Source organism: Chiloscyllium punctatum, chromosome 1 (assembly GCF_047496795.1).
Source record: "Chiloscyllium punctatum isolate Juve2018m chromosome 1, sChiPun1.3, whole genome shotgun sequence".
Lineage (NCBI taxonomy): Eukaryota > Metazoa > Chordata > Chondrichthyes > Orectolobiformes > Hemiscylliidae > Chiloscyllium > Chiloscyllium punctatum.
The window spans coordinates 125,799,676-125,816,968 of record NC_092739.1 but is presented as its reverse complement, the minus strand read 5'-3'; the positions used below and the strand labels follow the sequence as shown (position 1 = coordinate 125,816,968).

General features: G+C 42.1%; 2 protein-coding genes across 2 annotated transcripts in view; one reads left to right on the top strand and one right to left on the bottom strand.

Moving 5' to 3' along the window:
* alpk2 (alpha-kinase 2) overlaps window positions 1–17,293 on the bottom strand; it is a 99,305-nt gene that overhangs the window by 60,482 nt on the left and 21,530 nt on the right. Inside the window, exons 3-4 of the mRNA XM_072573625.1 lie at window positions 15,594–15,711; window positions 1,641–2,475 (exon numbers count right to left, since the gene is read on the bottom strand). Coding sequence (XP_072429726.1) covers window positions 1,641–2,475; window positions 15,594–15,711 — 953 coding nt within the window. The remainder of the gene's footprint in view (window positions 1–1,640; window positions 2,476–15,593; window positions 15,712–17,293) is intronic.
* malt1 (MALT paracaspase 1) overlaps window positions 2,186–17,293 on the top strand; it is a 145,453-nt gene continuing 130,345 nt past the window's right edge. Inside the window, exon 1 of the mRNA XM_072573668.1 lies at window positions 2,186–2,562. Within this exon, the coding sequence (XP_072429769.1) occupies window positions 2,558–2,562 (5 nt within the window). The 5' untranslated portion in view covers window positions 2,186–2,557. The remainder of the gene's footprint in view (window positions 2,563–17,293) is intronic.

Sequence of the window (17,293 nt, the reverse complement as noted above, 5' to 3'; positions counted from 1 at the left end):
TCAGTAAGGCATTCAACAAGGTTCCCCATGGGAGACTGGTTAGCAAGGTTAGATCTCACGGAATACAGGGAGAACTAGCCATCTGGATACAGAACTGACTCAAAGGTAGAAGACAAAAGGTAGTGGTGGAGGCTTGTTTTTCAGACTGGAGGCTTGTGAGCAGTGGAGTACCACAAGGATCGGTGCTGGGTCCACTATTTCTTATCATTTATATAAATGATTTGGATGTGAGCGTAAGAGGTATAGTTAGTAAGTTTGCAGATGACACCAAAATTGGAGGTGTAATGGATAGCAAAGAAGGTTACCTTAAATTACAACAGAATCTTGATCAGATGGGCCAATGGGCTGAGAAGTGGCAGATGGAGTTTAATTTAGATAAATGTGAGGGCTACATTTTGGGAAAGCAAATCTTAACAGGACTTATACACTTAATGGTAAGGTCCTAGGGAGTGTTGCTGAACAAAGAGACCTTGGAGTGCAGGTTCACAGCTCCTTGAAAGTGGAGATGCAGGTCGATAGGATAGTGAAGAAGGCATTTGGTATGCTTTCCTTTATTGGTCAGAGTATTGAGTACAGGACTGGGAGGTCATATTGTGGCTGTACAGGACATTGGTTAGGCCACTTTTGGAATATTGCGTGCAATTCTGGTCTCTTTCCTATCAGAAAGATGGTGTGAAACTTGAAAGGGTTCAGGAAAGATTTACAAGGATGTTGCCAAGGTTGGAGGATTTGAGCTAGAGGAAGAGGTTGAATAATCTAGGGCTGTTTTCCCTGGAGTGTTGGAGGCTGAGGGATGACCTTATAGAGGTTTATAAAATCATGAGGGGCATGGATAGTCTTTTCTCTGGGGTGCGGGAGTCCAGAACTAGAGGGTATAGGTTTAAGGTGAGAGCGAAACATATAAAACAGACCGAAGGGGCAACTTTTTCACGGGGAAGGTCGTACCTGTATAGAATCAGCTGCCAGAGGAAGTGGTGGAGGCTGCTACAATTTCAACATTTAAAAGGCATTTGGATGGGTATATGAATAGGAAGGCTTTGGAGGGATATGAGCTGGGTGCTGACAGATGGGACTAGATTGGGTTGGGATATCTGGTCGGCATGGATGAGTTGGACTGAAGGGTCTGTTTCCATGCTGTACATCTCTATGACTCTGTAAGTAGTTGTATGAGAGCAAGGAACAGAGAATTGCACTGCTAAGTTCAGATGAGAAAATTAAGTGGGGCATAAACACCTGGATGGACTGGTTGGGCAGAGGTATATTTATTGTGGCATGTAGAATACTCCTACTGAACCTCTGGAAAGACATTTATAATGCTACACTTTTATTAGGATAACATTTTCATTACCTACACATTTAATTGGAATGCACATGCCCAACGTTAATTCCAACCTTAAATCTACTCATCCACAAGTTAGTGTTAGTGACTTGAACTCTTAATTTCTTAGGTGGGATAATGTGCGTCACTAAATACATCCCTCCTGAAGAACAGTGCTCCCCTCTCATCGGTGATCATTTACACTGATCAGTTGACAGCCAGGTAAGCCTGAAGCGCAACATCCCAAAAAGGGGATAAATGGTCCTGTGGTTACATCGGCTGTTCATGCACAGAGCAAAGAGTTCGAGGTTGATGAACTTACCCTGACTGTCCAATGGTCGGTGTTGTCCTCAGAACCCAGTTGCACTCCTGCTGGTCCCCCTCCAGCTCCTTGCTCTGCAGGTGAAGTTGAGTTCTTTCGCAGGGAGGGTGGAGGTCTGACAGGATGCTGCTGGTGTTTTGGGGAGAGCGGGCTCTCAGGCTGGCGGAGTCCCCCCGGGCTGGTGTCCATTGCTGGGGGTGGCGGAGAGGGCTGCCAAGGAGCCGAGCCGGGCAGGCGGCTGGGAGCTGCTGTCGGTCTGCCTGCTCCCTGAGGAAGGGCAGCGGTCCCTGCCTCTCCCGGTGTCCCGGGCAGGAGGAGCGGAGCCGGGCAGCACAGGCGGTGCTCCCACCGCGCCTTGTCCTCGTCCCTCAGGACATCCGAACACACCAGAAACTCCAAGTAGTACTCGTCCTCGGCGCCTCCGGGGGAAGCCTCGTCCATCGCGGGCTCTCCCCCTGAGGCCGTGCGGTGCCTCTCTCCCGCTGGGAGGACACTCCGTGCGCCCTCTCCCTGCTCCAGCCTCCTGCCCGTATTTGGGAGGCCGGTCTCGGTCAGTCTGTCCATCTGGCGGCCCCGGGTAAACCCTCCCTGCCGCTCGCTGGAGGACGCGCACTGAGCGGGGTTTGAAAGGCAATCCCGGCTACACTCCCGGCTAATCGGGCCATCCGATTCTGGCGCCTGCTTGGCTTCGTTCCTCGCCTCGAACTCCTGCATCGTTTTCTCTCTGACCTGAGCCGCCGTGAGCGAGCCCACTTGTAAGAGCGAGGAGCAGATGGCAATCCCCTTTGAGTTTGTGGCAGACACTTGGTAGATGGCGGCGTCGTCTTCTGTGCATCTGAAAGTCAATGAAATGTTACTTGCTTTGAACAGCCATTGAGGGAGAGGTGCACCAGGGAGACCTGCAGTTTGAGAAGTGAATGAGGTAAGTTTTCAGTCCCAGATAAACTATTAGAGCTCACATCCTAATGATAAACCATACTTGGACATCCTCTGATAATCCAACAGTTCTTTTGACAGTAATGCAATCTTGTGTGCCATGAGGCAAACGTTCAAAAGGGGTGAATGGCTAAGGGGTTGCCACAATTTATTTGGAACTAAGATACTGAACTACGTTACAATACGTGGGTCTGGCTGGATTTGTTCGATTCACCCAACAAGTTGATGAACCGGAATAATGGGAGATCCCAATCCCAGCAGTTTAATGAAATGGCCAGCAAGTGATCCACACTCTAGTTAGTGAGGTTCACCAGAGAGTTCACCACCGGTGAGATTGCAAGAGTTGTGGTTACCTCGTGTTGAAGATGTTGTAAATATGTATGAAATGTACGTTGTTTATAAAAAAAAGTAAAGTAAAGGTAAGGCTGTTTGGAGAGTTCCGCTTACTGTCACCTCTGGTGGAAGATGCAGTTGCGTATCGAGTAGAAATCAAATAACCGTCAACTTAACCTTAACATTGAAGAAAATGAGGGAAGTGTTCAAGTAGACTTGTTTCGGAGCAGAGAATCTCGGAAACAAGGAATGTTATGCTGGAAGGCGAAGCTGAGGCAGAGAGACATCGAAGCGAAAAATGGGTAAATAATTGTAGCATAGCAAATCACAAGTTTGTGAATTACTTGTTGTTACCCTAACAAAGACCAAACAGGAGATTAATGTGAAAAAACCCCCACACCCTGTGAACTCTCGTGTCCTATGGTTGAGTCCTGTAGAATGGTTTTATACGTGATGTGTCCTAGTGTTACTAAATTTTGGGACTCCTTTGGAGTGAAATATACTAGGTTGGAAATAGGTGCATTTTCAGTGCTGCAAGTGTTCCAACCATGCAGTTGGTGGTCGGCCCCAGATAATTAGTGTGGTGCTGGAAAAGCACAGCAGGTCAGGCAGCATCCCGGGAGCAAGGGAGCCTGACCCGCTGTGCTTTTCCAGCACCGCATTTTTCGACTCTGATCTCCAGCATCTGCAGTCTTCACTTTCTCCAAGTAACCAAGCCCTATGCCTTAGATAAGCAGCAGGCCCATTGTCTGTGCAAAAAGTAGGCTCTTTAATGCCTGTTTCAAGCTCTCTGATGAGCCTCACTAACTAGAATGTGGATCACTTGCTGGCCATTTCATTAAACTGCTGGGATTTGGATCTCCCATTATTCCAGTTCAGCCTACCTGGGCTGAACTATTCAGTGGCCCTTAAGGAGGAGGTTGGAGACTACCACCAAAACAATTTTAAAAACCTTATCTGACAGTGGAAGTGGATAGAACAACTGTGCAGTCGTGTAGACTGTCGCTGATGCTCATTTAGCCACCATTCCAATCATCTTCCCCTTCCCTGACTGACTGGAGGTTTGGAACAGCCCATATTTATCCTTGTGGAACTGCTAAGTTGCCTCGGTCACCTCATTGGCATTTGCAGCTGACCAGCATTTGCTGATGAAGCCTGAAACCCACCTTCAGGTGAACCATTATGTCCTTAGCTTTGAGCCTATGCTCCTCGCATGCTGCTTATATCAGGCCTCAAACCAGGGCAAAAGGAATGTTGAACCTCACTGCATTTTTCACAAATTGATGCCAAACTTAAGTCAATACCCTACAAGTCAAAAGTCAACAGGTGGCTTACTCGACATATGGAAGGTTTGACCTCTATTTATAGCACATGGTGTACGATTTGGAAATAGATAGTGTTACTGATAAGTATATTTTAGAAGGAAATTACGGCTGTCTTAGGAATTTTCCACGTGCAAAGACACATGAAAAACGTTCTGAGAATAACATTACATCACAAGATTACATGGAGTTCTTAAATATGAGTTGAACTTCATTTTAGCTCTGACCTGTGGGTATCAAATTAGAGGGTAAACAGAATCTGACAACAGATACTGTATCAAGAAAGATGACTGGGTGCTAAGACACAGAAGAAGGTGATGTATATGTGAGGGGATGCCAAAATTGTAGAATTATGCAATGACAGAACAGTGAAGGAGGCCAGTTGGCCCCTTATATCTAAGTCAGCTCATGGTAGAGTTGTACAGTTAATCACACTCCTCAGCTCTGTCTTCACAGCCCCATGTTCTAAGTCCTTTCAAACGCTTATCAGAATTTCTTTTAATATTTCCACTGAATCCACCAGTCTTTCAAACTGTATGTAAATTACAACGTGCTAGGTTAAAATATAATTTCATCTCAATAGCTCTGGTTCTTCTGCCAAACAGCTGAAAATCTGGCTAGTCCAGTTATAGAATCATTGAATCCCTACAGTGTGGAAACAGGCTCTTTGGCCCAACAAGTCCACTGAACAGTAACCCACCCAGACCCATTCCCCTACTACTCTACATTTACCCCAGACTAATGCACCTAACTTACAATCCCTGAACACAATTGACAATTTAGCATGGCCAATTCTCCTAACCTGCACATCTTTGGATTGTGGGAGGAAACCCACGCAGACAGGGGGAGAATGTGCAAACTCCACACAGACAGTTGCCCAAGGCAGGAATCAAACTCGCGTCCCTTGTGCTGAGAGGCAACAATGCTAACCACTGAGCCACCATGCCACCCCCTTTTTTAAATGACATGAAGCTCCTTGGATGCTGCCTGAACTGCTGTGCTCTTCCAGCACCACTAATCCAGCAGATAATCAAAAGGCGGTGCAGGCTCGAAGGGCTGAATGGCCTACTCCTGCATCTATTGTCTATTGTCTATTGTCTATTGTCTATTGTCTATTGTCTATCTATCCTAACCTCAGTTTCCAACAGTTGGCCACAGCTTGTGTATTCTGATCTTCCAAAAGGTCATGGCAATGAGATTATCCCAATAATCAGAGAATCATAGAATCCCTACAGCTGATAATATTTAAATATTATCAGTTTCAAAAGTATTATGTATCTATATTAAATTATGCTATAAAAAACAGATGCTTAAGAACTACTGAGCTGCAGAGATTTTGACATCTCTTACGAGGAGTTGATAAAATTGGACAAATATAACCCAAGGACATACAGGAACTCAGTATTCTCTAATGAGTTTTCAAAAGATTTGTTGCTTGGGTTGAGGTTCTAGATGTGAGTTTGCTCGCTGAGCTAGAAGGTTCAGTTTCAGCATTTCTCAGCAACAAACCCAAACAAGCAGCAAAACGTGCCCAGAAGCCCTAGCCACTTTACCCTACATCAAAGACATCTCTGAAGAGACTGCCAGACTACTCAGACCTCTTAACGTCATGGTGGACCACAAACCCACCAACACACTTAAACAGCAGCTAATGAACTTAAAAGACCCTGTACAGACAACAAGCAAAACAAATATCATTTCCAAAATACCTTGCAAGGACTGTAACAAAACACAACATTGGACAAACAGGCAGAAAACTAGCTGCCAGGATACATGAACATCAACTAGCCACAAAAAGACATGACCCACTATCACTAGTATCCTTATATACAGACGAGGAAGGGCATCACGTTGACTGGGACAACACATCCATTTTAGAATGAACCAAACAGAGAACTGCACGAGAATTCCTAGAAGCATGGAATTCTAACTGAAACCCAATCAACGAACACTTCGAGTTGGACCCCATCGACCATCCGCTGAGAAAAAGAACCAGAAATGATATCAGTGAACACCCAAAGAAACCTAAACACAAATAGAAAGCAGGAATAACACCAACGCTTCTCCGGAGGCTCACTGATGATGTTACCTAGTATGGTGCTTATTGACGGTTTATTTCCTGTATCAAAACTGTCAACAATTTTGAACACTTTAATCAAATTCCTTCTTAACCTTCTCTACTCTCAAAACACTCCCAGCTTCTGCAACCTCCTTTTCACAACAAAAGTTCCTTACATAAGAACTCGGAGCAGGAGTAGGCCATCTGGCCCTTTGAGGCAGAAGTGGATACTGCAGATGCTGGAGATTAGAGTCTAGATTAGAGTGGTACAGGAAAAGCACAGCAGACCAGGCAGCATCTAAGGAACAGGAAAATCAACATTCTGGTAAAAGTCTTTCAGAAAAGGGCTTTTGCCCAAAACATCGATTTTCCTGCATCTGCCCCTTTGAGCCTGCTCCCCATTCAATAAGATCATCGCTGATCTTTTCGTGGCCTCAGCTCCACTTACCCGCCTTCTCACCATAATCCTTAATTCCTTTACTGTTCAAAAAATTATCTATCTTAGCTTTAAAAACATTTAGTGAGGAAACCTCAACCACTTCAATAGGCAGAGAATTCCATAGATTCATAACCCTCTGGGTGAAGAAGTTCCTTCTCAATTCAGTCCTTAATCTGCACCCTCTAATTTTGAGGCTATGCCCTCTTGTCCTAATTTAACCTGCCAGTGGAAACATCCTCTCTATGCCTATCTTATCTATTCCCTTCATAATTTTATATGTTTCTATAAGATTCCTTCTCATTCTTCTAAATTCCAATGAATATACTCCCATCTACTCAGTCTCTCCTCATAAGCCAAACCCCTCAACTGTGGAATCAACCTAGTGAACCTCCTCTGCACCCCTTCTAATGCCAGTACATCCTTTCTTAAGTAAGGAGACCAAAACCGCATGCAGTACTCCAGGTGTGGCCTCTGTACAGCTACAACCTAACCTCTGCTCTTAAACTCCATCCCTCTAGCAATGAAGGATAATATTCCATTTGCCTTCTTAATTACCTGTTGCACCTGCAGACCAATTTTATGTGATTCATGCACATGGACACCCAGATCCCTTTGCACAGCAGTATGCTACAATTTCTTATCATTTTTACTGTTATTCCTATCGAAATGGATGACTTCACATTTATTAACACTGTACTCCATCTACCAGATCTTTGCCCACTCACTTAAACTATCTATGTCCCTTTGCAAAGTTTCACAGTTCTCTGTAAACTTTGCTCTACCACTCATCTTATTGTCATCCGCAAACTTTGACACACTACACATGGTTCCCAATCAAAATCATCCATGAAAATTGTGAATAATTGCAGTCCCAAAGCTGATTCCTGAGGCATACCACTAGTCACTGATTGCCAACCAGAATAGCACTCATTTATTCCCATTCTTTGCTTTCTGTTGTTAACCAATCCTCTATCCATGCTAATGCATTACCCATAACACCTTGCATCTTTAGCTTATGCAGCAGCCTTTTGTGTGGTACCTTGATGAATGCCTTTTAGAAATCTAGATACACCACATCTACTGGGTCCCCATTGTCCACCATGTTCATAATGTCTTCATAGAATTTCAGTACATCAGTTAAGCATGACCTGCCCTTCATGAACCCATGCTGCATCTGCCCAATGGGACAATTTCAATCTAGATGCCTTGCTATTTTTTCCTTGATAATAGACTCAACCATCTACTCCACTGCAGAAGTTAAACTAACAGGTCCATAATTCCCCATCTTTTGTCTACCTCCCTTTTTAACGAGTGGTGTCACATTTGCTGTTTTTCAATCTTCTGCAATTGCCCCACAATCCAATGAATTTTGGAAAATTACCACAAGTACATTTGCTATTTCTCCCGCCATCACTTTTATTACCCTGGAGTACATTCCATCAGGACCAGGGGACTTGTCTAGCCCTAGCTCCACTAGTTTGCCCAACTAATGTGATAATGATTGTTTTCAGGTCTTCACCTACCTTCTCCTTGTCAATTACTGGCATGTTATTCATGTCTTCCACTTTGAAGATTGACACAAAATACTTATTCAATGCCATGGCCATTTCCTCATATCTCATTACTAAATCCCCCTTCTCAACCTCTAAGTACCAATGTTTACTTCAGCAACTTTTTTTGTTTTATATCTTTATAGAAACTTTTGCTATCTATTTATATGCTGAGTCTTGAATCATAGCAGAGTCTTGAATCAGCCACAATGTGGGAAAATTTTAGTCATTATCTTTGCCCTTCAATGCAAATTCCATAATCTTGTTGCTGGTGACATTCTCCTCTCTGAATGCTGTCAATCTCAACCAGAAATATTTACAATCTTGAAATCTCACTGAACTCTAATCTTCTCCCTCACAATACTACCTAATTCAATTTCTGTAACAACACCAACTTTTGCTTTTATGATAACATGTAATTGCTGAAACTGTTAATTACATGTTTGAAAGGGTTAATGATTGGGACAGTGTGAATCCATCATCCACAGTGATGGTGTAAGAGATTACATGCCAGAGAGACTTGACAGCAAGGACCAGCGTGGGTTTAGCTGTCTGTAGTTTCTTATTATGTAACAAATTAGTTACTGTTTAAGGCTCAGGATTCTTTCCTGATTTAGATTAGCTAAGCATACAAACATCATGGCAGCTGTGAAGGACTGCAGGAAAATCTGAAAGACGCTTGGATATTCAGACCTGGAAAAAGTGGCACCAAAACTGCAGATCTCAGGAAGAGGTTGCAGGAAAACTCCACAACTGCTTCAAATGATTGCAAAGAAAGTCACAAAATGGATTTACATTCAGGGTGCAACAAAAAGACAGTGGTCTGTGAAGGAAATTCTAATCCAGCACTCTCAGACTTCAAGGCAAAAGAATTGAACAAAGTTCAAGGAACTACTGAGCAACTCTCAAACAGGATTTTTAAAAAAATCAATTTAATGGTGCACCAAGCAGGCAAGTGCAGTTCCAAGAGAAGGCAACTAAAAATAAGAAAAAACAACAAGTCATGATGATGATGCCATTATACGCAAGACAGGAAAGAAATGTGAAACCAAAATAAAGCTGCAAATATTCTATACTTCAGAAACAAGCGAGAAAGAATTTATATAGGTAAAGTACAGTAAGGCAGTTTTTAATGTTTTAAAAGTAAAATCCAGCCTAGCAAAGATATTGTCCAGGGGAAGACCGTGACTGTGGTGAGAGACAATGATGATCATTGTAGAAAAGCTTCCATACTGTAAGGTAAATTTAGAACCTGGAAATAGTGGGAATTGCAGATGATGGAGAGTCAGACTGGATAAAGAGTGGAACTGGAAAACTGCACAGCAGGTCAGGCAGTAAGAGAGGGGAAGGGGCTTCAACGTTTCAGGTCAGAATCTTTCATCAAGACTGGGGGGAGGGAAGGGGGCTGTGAAATAAATTGAGGGAGGGGTGTGGGCTGAGGGGAAAGGTGGGTGGGATGGCGATAGGTGGATGCAGGTGGGAGGTGGCTGTGATTGTTCAGTGGGCAGGGTGGAGCGAATAGGTGGGAAGGAAGATGGACGGGTTGGGTCAGGTTAATGGAGCAGGGTAGAGAGGGAGGCCTGGGCCTGGGGTAAGGTGGCAGGGTGGGGAGTTTAGAAGCTGGTGAATTCTATGTTAAGGCTATATGATTGTATGCTCCAGGGCAGAAGATGAGGTGTTCTTCCTACAGCTTGTGTGTGGCCCTGTGCTAACAGTGAAGGAAGCCCAGCATGGACATGTCATTGGGGGAGTGGGAGGGGAAGTAGAAATGGATGGCAACTGGAAGGTGGGGTTGATTGGGGCATATGGACCACAAATGTTCCCTGAACCATTTCCTGAGTTTGCGCTCAGTCTCAACGATGTCAAGAAAACGTCGGGAACAACGAATGCAATAAATCAGGTTTGAAGGAATGCAAGAATACTCTGCCTTACTAAATTTAGAACATCAAGTAAACTATCTAGAAAGCTATAAAAGCCACAGATCCTATACTATACTATCTCAGAGGGTTGGAGGCATGGAAGGATAAAATCAAATCCAAAACTGAACTTTTGAGGTACATAATAACTTCAATGTTAGATAGCAAGTCTGAAGCAGAACAAGTCAAACATTATTGTCCTTAAATCAAACAAAAAACTGTGGATGCTGCAGATCTGAAACAAAATTAGAAATTGCTGGCAAAAGTCAGCAAGTTGTGCTGAAGCTGCTCTTTTAACCAGGTTACACTGTCCTTGGCTTTTTTTTCAGAGAGGTTGTAAATGACACAAACTCTGAAAAGTCTGGGGGTTGAAGGGTTTTAGGGCCAATTTGTTTATAGCTAACATATACTGCCTCAGGCAGATGGCTTTCAAATTAAAATAAACACTTGTACAATGAAAGGGGAGTGGCCAATTCTCCCAGCTCAGCTTTCTCTGGTTCGGGTTAGGTTTTAGCAGTAGTGTGGAAAAGCTGCTGGACCCATTTTACAAAAGGTCAAGCTGCTGGAATAAGCAGACAGGCTGGGGTTGGAGCTGCCTCCTTCAGTGAGGAAAATAGATATAATTACAGCAATAGCTCAGAATTTAGAATTGCTGGAAATGCCTTCAGAATCTTTAGAGATGGCTAAAATTAAATTTAAAATGAAGCAGCTTGAGTGAGAGGCAAAAGACAGGGAATTATGATTAAAAGCACATAAAAGAGAAAAGGAGAGAGAGGAGAGTGAAAAGGAAAGAGAGAGAAAAGAGAGGAAAGGAAGAAAGAGAGGGAGTTTGAACTTCACAAACTCAGCTTAAAAAGATGGAGATGAAGGCTGAAGGTAAGCTTAGTGAGGAGGAGAGTGAGGATGAGCAAACGGAGCTAGTGAGGTATTCACATCACTATCAAAGGAGGTATCGTATGAGAAGGTGAAGAAAGCCATCTGAAGTGCATATGAGTTTGTGCCAGAGGCCTACAGACAATGTTTCAGTAATCTAAGAAGGGACCCTGGGTCAAACCTACCTTGAGTTTGAAAGGATCAAACAAAGTAATTTTGATTGGTGGATAAGGGCATTAAAAATAGAGCAAACCTATGACACTCTTAGAGAGACAATTATTTTGGACGAGTTCAAAAATTCACTTCCTGAAGTAGTGAGAACTCATGTGGAAGAGCAGAGAGTTAAAACGGCAAGAAGAGGGCTGAAATGGCTGACGATTATGAGTTGGTCCATAATCAATCTGTGAGGGATAGAAATTGGGGAAAAGAGAAATCCTCACGTAGAAAGGGAAAGGTAGATCTCAGTGAAGATCATAAGGATAACTTGCCACAGGGTAACAAGGAAACCTTTGAAGGAGAAAGAGAAGTTAAAAAGCTCCGGTGTTTTCAAAGCAATAAAGTAGGTCCCTTGAAATTATGTTGTTGTTGGGTTATGAAAAGCACTGGGAAGCCAGATGTAGGAAAACAGGATAAGTCAGTGAATTTTGTAGGAGATGCTAATGGAAAGCACAGTGGAGGCTAGAAAGCTGCACCAGAATGTACAGGCTGATTGGAGGTTGGTTAAGGAGGAAGTGCCAGATCTTCGTAAACCATATACCTACGAAGGTAAAGTTTACTCGCATAGGCCAGGAGCAGCAGGTAAAGAGGTTACAATATTAAGAGATGCAGGATCATCTCACTGTGTGATGCTTAAAGATGAGGAACTGTGTACTTCTGAAGGACTATTTCCAGAAAAGGTACTGGTAATAGGAATTCACAGTGAGACAAGAAACATCCTATTAGTGAGGTTAGAGTATCCAGATAAGGGTGGAGAATTCGTGGTAGGAGTGCTGGACAAACTCTCAGCTCCAGGAATACAAGTTGTCCTTGCTAATGACATAGCTGATTTGCTGGTAGTAGTGCTGCCAATGGAGACTCAGGCAACTGACCTATTGCAGGACATATCCTGGGAATTTTCCTGACTGTGTAGTAACGTCACAAAGTAACTAGCTGAAACAGGAGAGATCAAAGAGTACAGATAAGAAAGTTGAAGTTGAATTAGCAGAGACCCTGTTTGATCAGATAGTTTATACAAACCAGGAACAGATAGGTGACAAAGCAGACATCTTTAGCTCAGATACATTAACTGAGTTGCAGCAGAAATATGAAAATTTAAAGCAATTGTATCAAAAGGCATACATAGAAAAAGAATCTGAATGTGTCCCTGGGAGGTACTAACCTAATTATGCATGAAGGAGATGTAAGAGATGCCGTTCTGAGTGAGCAACATCCTTAGAGGAATAACCCTCTAAAGTTGGCAGAAGTTCAAAAGTAGATTGAATGCACGTTCCAAGATAACATAAACAAAGTAAGTTACAGTGAGTGGAGTTCACCCATAGTAATGGTGCCAAAACCAGACGGTACCCAGCGGTTATGTGTGGACTGTCACAAAGTCAATTCAGTTACGAAAACTGATGCATATCCGATTCCATGTTTGGAAGACTCTGTTGAGAAGGTGGGACAAGCAACTTACATTTCTAAGTTGGACTTGCTCAGGTTTGAATGCACTTTCTGACAAAGGCTTTCGTAAGGCTTTCAGGTTTCAAAGGCTTTCAGCTTTCGTAACGCTGAATGGACTGTATCAGTTTAAAATCATGCCATTTGGCATGAAAAATGCGGCAGCCACATTTCAGAGACTAACCAATAAGGTCATTGCCGGACTACCCAACTGTGTCATATATATCGATGACCTGGTGATTTTTAGTCACACACGGAAGGAACATTTACAACATTTACCAGACATTTATCGATCAAATTTGGAAGGCAGGCAGGCTTGGTGATAACCTTGGCTAAAAATGAATTTGCCAAAGCCCAAGTCATCTTCCTGGGCCATGTTATTGGACATGGACAAATGGCCCACAGGATGCAAAAACAAGGATAATTGGGGAGTTTCCCAATCCATCAACAAAAACAGCAGTACTACGGTTCCTGAGATTGAGTGGATTTTATCGAAGATTCGTACCAAATTTTAGCAGTGTGGCTTCTCTACTCACTGAATTGCTAAAGAAATGTAGGAAGTTTCAGTGGACAGCAAACAGAAAGCATCTGACAGCCTCAAAGCTGTGTTAACCACTGCCCTGGTATTAGCCACACCTAATTATGCAAAGCCATTCAAGGTGGCTATCGATGCAAGTGATGTGGGTGTTGGTGCTGTGCTCTTGCAGGCACATGATGAGAAGATAGAAAGCCTATCGAGTATTTCACCAGGAAATTGAACATTTATCAGCAGAAATATTCAATGGTTCAGAAGGAGACTTAGAGCTTGGTGTTGACATTACAACATTTCAGTGTTTATGTTACCAGTAATGTATCCGAGACAATCTTATCCACTGATCATAACCCATTGAAGTTTGTGGAGAAATGTAAGGACAAAAAGCCAGACTGCTTAGATGGAGCTTGTTGTTACAGCCATTCAATTTGAAAGTTGTGCACGTGGTAGGATGAGAAAACACAACTGCTGACGCATTGTCGAGACTCTAATAAGAAACAGGTGTTCGGTGACAGCAGTACGCTCGACTGAGACAGAATGTAGTTGTGCATGTTTGCATATTTATAGTCAACATAATGTATATGTGTGTTTTAGAGTGCTAACAATTTAGGTTTAAGGAGTTTTAAAATAAGCCATCCTCAGATATTGATGTTCATTTTTTAAGACAGGAGGTGTGATGAGGCTGCTTCTTTAGCCAGATTACGCTGTCCTTGGCTTTTTTACAGAGAGGTTATAAACAATACAGACTCTGAAAAGTCTGGGAATTGAAGAGTTTTAGGGCCAATTTGTTTATAGCTAACAGATACTGCCTCAGGCAGAAGGCTTTCAAGTTAAAAAGCAAGCCACTTGCACAATGAAAGGGGAGTGGCCAGTTCTCCCAACTCAGCTTTTCTGTGGCCTTGGTTTAGGTTTTAGCAGAAGTGTGGAAAGAGCTGCTGGACCCAAAAGATGCAGGTCGAGGCTGGTACTCTCTCTGTGACTTCTATCTTGTAAGACCCTGTGTTTGGTTTTAACTTTTGTGCCAAGGGGTGTTCATGAGGATTGTTGCATGTATTGGGAACAGCATCATTAAGTTGGGATGATCTATTGGGTTTTTGGAGAGGTTCGGTTATTTCGGTATTCTGTTTTCTGTTGTTTGTGTTTCATTCAGTAATCTTGTAAATAAATTCTGCTTTGTTTAAAACTAAGTGGTTTGACCAACTGATTCTCTCCTGAAATATCCACTTACACCTGCTTAAAACAACTAGCAAAGTTAGGGTCTGGGCTACCTTCTTGAAATGTTTTGAGGGGGTCTGGCCTGGTCCAAAACAAGGTCTAGCAGCATCTATGTTCTGATGAAGAGTCATAAGACTCAAAATGTTAACTCTTCTTTCTTTCCCAGATGTTGCCAGATCTGCTGAGTTTCACCAGTAATTTCTGTTTTTGATACATTACTATGTTTTATAGGAACTGTAGCAGATATTAATCATAACCAGGTAAATTTAAAGGCATTTTAAAAGCCGTTGACCATTACTTCAACCTGAAGAGCAGGAAAACTCTACAAAGGGCAAATTCAACAGAAGGTTAGAAACCCCTGTATCAGTTTATTCATACATTTGTTGTCAGCTTTCCTGGCAAGACCAGCATTCATGTTCCATCCTTAATTATCCTGAAGAAGTTGCTGGTGTGCTTTCATCTTGAACTACTGCAGTCCTTGGAGTGTAGGATGCCCACAGTGCTGTTAGTTTAGTATTCAGGATTTTCATTCAGCAACAAAAAAAGGAGCAGTGATATTGTTCAAAAATAAGATGGTGGTGATAAACACTTAAAGCATTTATATAAAATTACTCTCACTATTTAGTGTAAGTGTTAAAATACTAAACAAATGAATGTACCATGAATATGTTAGCCAAGCGTCCATAAATTCTATTAACAATAACCCCTAAATTATCATTTATTAAATATTAAAAAATAGTGACATAGATTAATATGGGAACAAGGATAAGAAGGAAGCACTGGGTTCATTTATAGAGAGATCACATTTAAAAGTAGAGAGGTTTGTGAAACATATGTATAACTTCTGTTTGACTACAGTTAAGAGAATAAATTTGGTCTCCATGCAATTAAAAACAAAATTAAGATGCATTTGAGAAGGCACAAAAATAGTTAGTAGCCTGATGCCAGAACAGAGAGGTTATTCTTGCTTGGCATATTGGATGCGTCGCTGCCTATGTAGTGCTTGAATGTTGGATGTGGCACATTAAATATCTGGGCCTGCACATCTCTCAAGACCTGTAATAAAAGTCAATTCCATGAAGTTTTTTTTTTCCATCACTACCATGCAGGACAGCCAATCACCTGTATAGTTTAAGTGTGTGAACCTTGGCATCCTTAAGCACTTCATATTTAAGAACTCCAAGAACTTTAGTAAGCTGCTTGCCTCCTTTGTACCAAATGACTTCTGGTTCTGGATTACCTGCATAGCAAATAGATAGTAACAAAATAAAGCTAAAACGTTTGTCAACATGTAAAGCACCAAAGAGATACAACCATTAACATATTGACAATTAGAATGACAATCAATATAACTCAAATAAATTACCCTACAACAACAATCACTGATATGTGTTGACCTGAACTCCATCTTCCTGTGCCATCCTATGAGTGTCAATAAATTAGTCTTTAGTGCAAGAGGATTTGAGTTTGGAAGTAATGAAGACTTGCTTCAATTGAATAGACCCTACCTTTTATCTTAGCCTACTTGGCACACCTTCCTCATTTTTGAAGAAGGTCTTATGCCCGAAACGTTGATTCTCCTGCTCCTTGGATGCTGCCTGACCTGCGCTTTTCCAGCAACACATTTTTCAGCTCTGATCTCCAGCATCTGCAGTCCTCACTTTCAATTGAATAGAAACTTAGTTTGACCACACCTGGAGTTTTGTATGTAATTTTGGTCTTCTTACCTCAAGAAAGGTATTTTGCCATAGAGGAACTACAATAAAGGTTCTCTGTACTTGTTCCTGAGCTGATGAGACTGACTATGAAGAGAGATTTGGAAAACTAGACACGTACTCTCTAGACTTTTGAAGAATGAGAGATAGTCTCATTGAAACAACATATTTAAGTATAGACATAGTAAGGTGCAGGTAAGATGTTTCCTTGCTGGAGAGTCAAGAACCATGGGCGCAATTTAAAAGAAAGGAGGATACCACTTATGTCCAAGATGAAGAGAAACATTTTTACTCAGACAGTTGTGAACTTTTGAAATTCGCTACTACATAGGACTGTGGAAGTTCAATCTTTGAATATGTTAAAGGTAGAGATTGAAAGATTTTTGATCACTAGTCGCGTCTAGAGTTATGGGAATGGGCTGGTTAAAAGGTATTGAAATGTTTGATCAACCTTGATTGAATAGAAGGTGTGGCAAGCTTGACTGGCTAGATGGCCTACTCCTGTTTCTATGTTACTATGAATCATGGGAAGATTTAACAAGACTACTCATGTAATTTAAAATAAGCTCGAGGGACCTGGCAGGGTGTATAACTCTAGCCATACATGACGTGGATGTAGGTGAATACTGTGTTGTAAAACAGGTTTCTTATCACTTAGGTCCAGAAAGGTTCAGGAGAAAGCCAACTTACAATACAGATTTAAAAAAAACACCTCTTTGAACCTAGTCACAGCAAATGGAGTTCCTTCGTCTGTACAAAGTATAGAAAAGACAATGCAATAACAATGGTAGCTTCCCTACTCAATTCCTCATTTAGAAGACTGTATTGGTGGAGTTGACAGTACCAGGCTTCTTACCAAAATTGATTTCTTAAAGGGATACTGCTAGGTTCCTTAAACACCCAGAGGTAAATAATTAAAACAAAATTGTTCATAGGACAAGGGTGTCACTGGCAAGGCCAGCATTTATTGCCCATCCCTAATTGGTATTCATAACTTGGTGGTGATCTGCATTCTTAAACTGCCACAGTTCTTGTATGGTGGGGACACCCACTATGCTGTTAGAAAGGGAATTCCAGGATTTTGTCCGAGCAAGGGAGATGGAATGG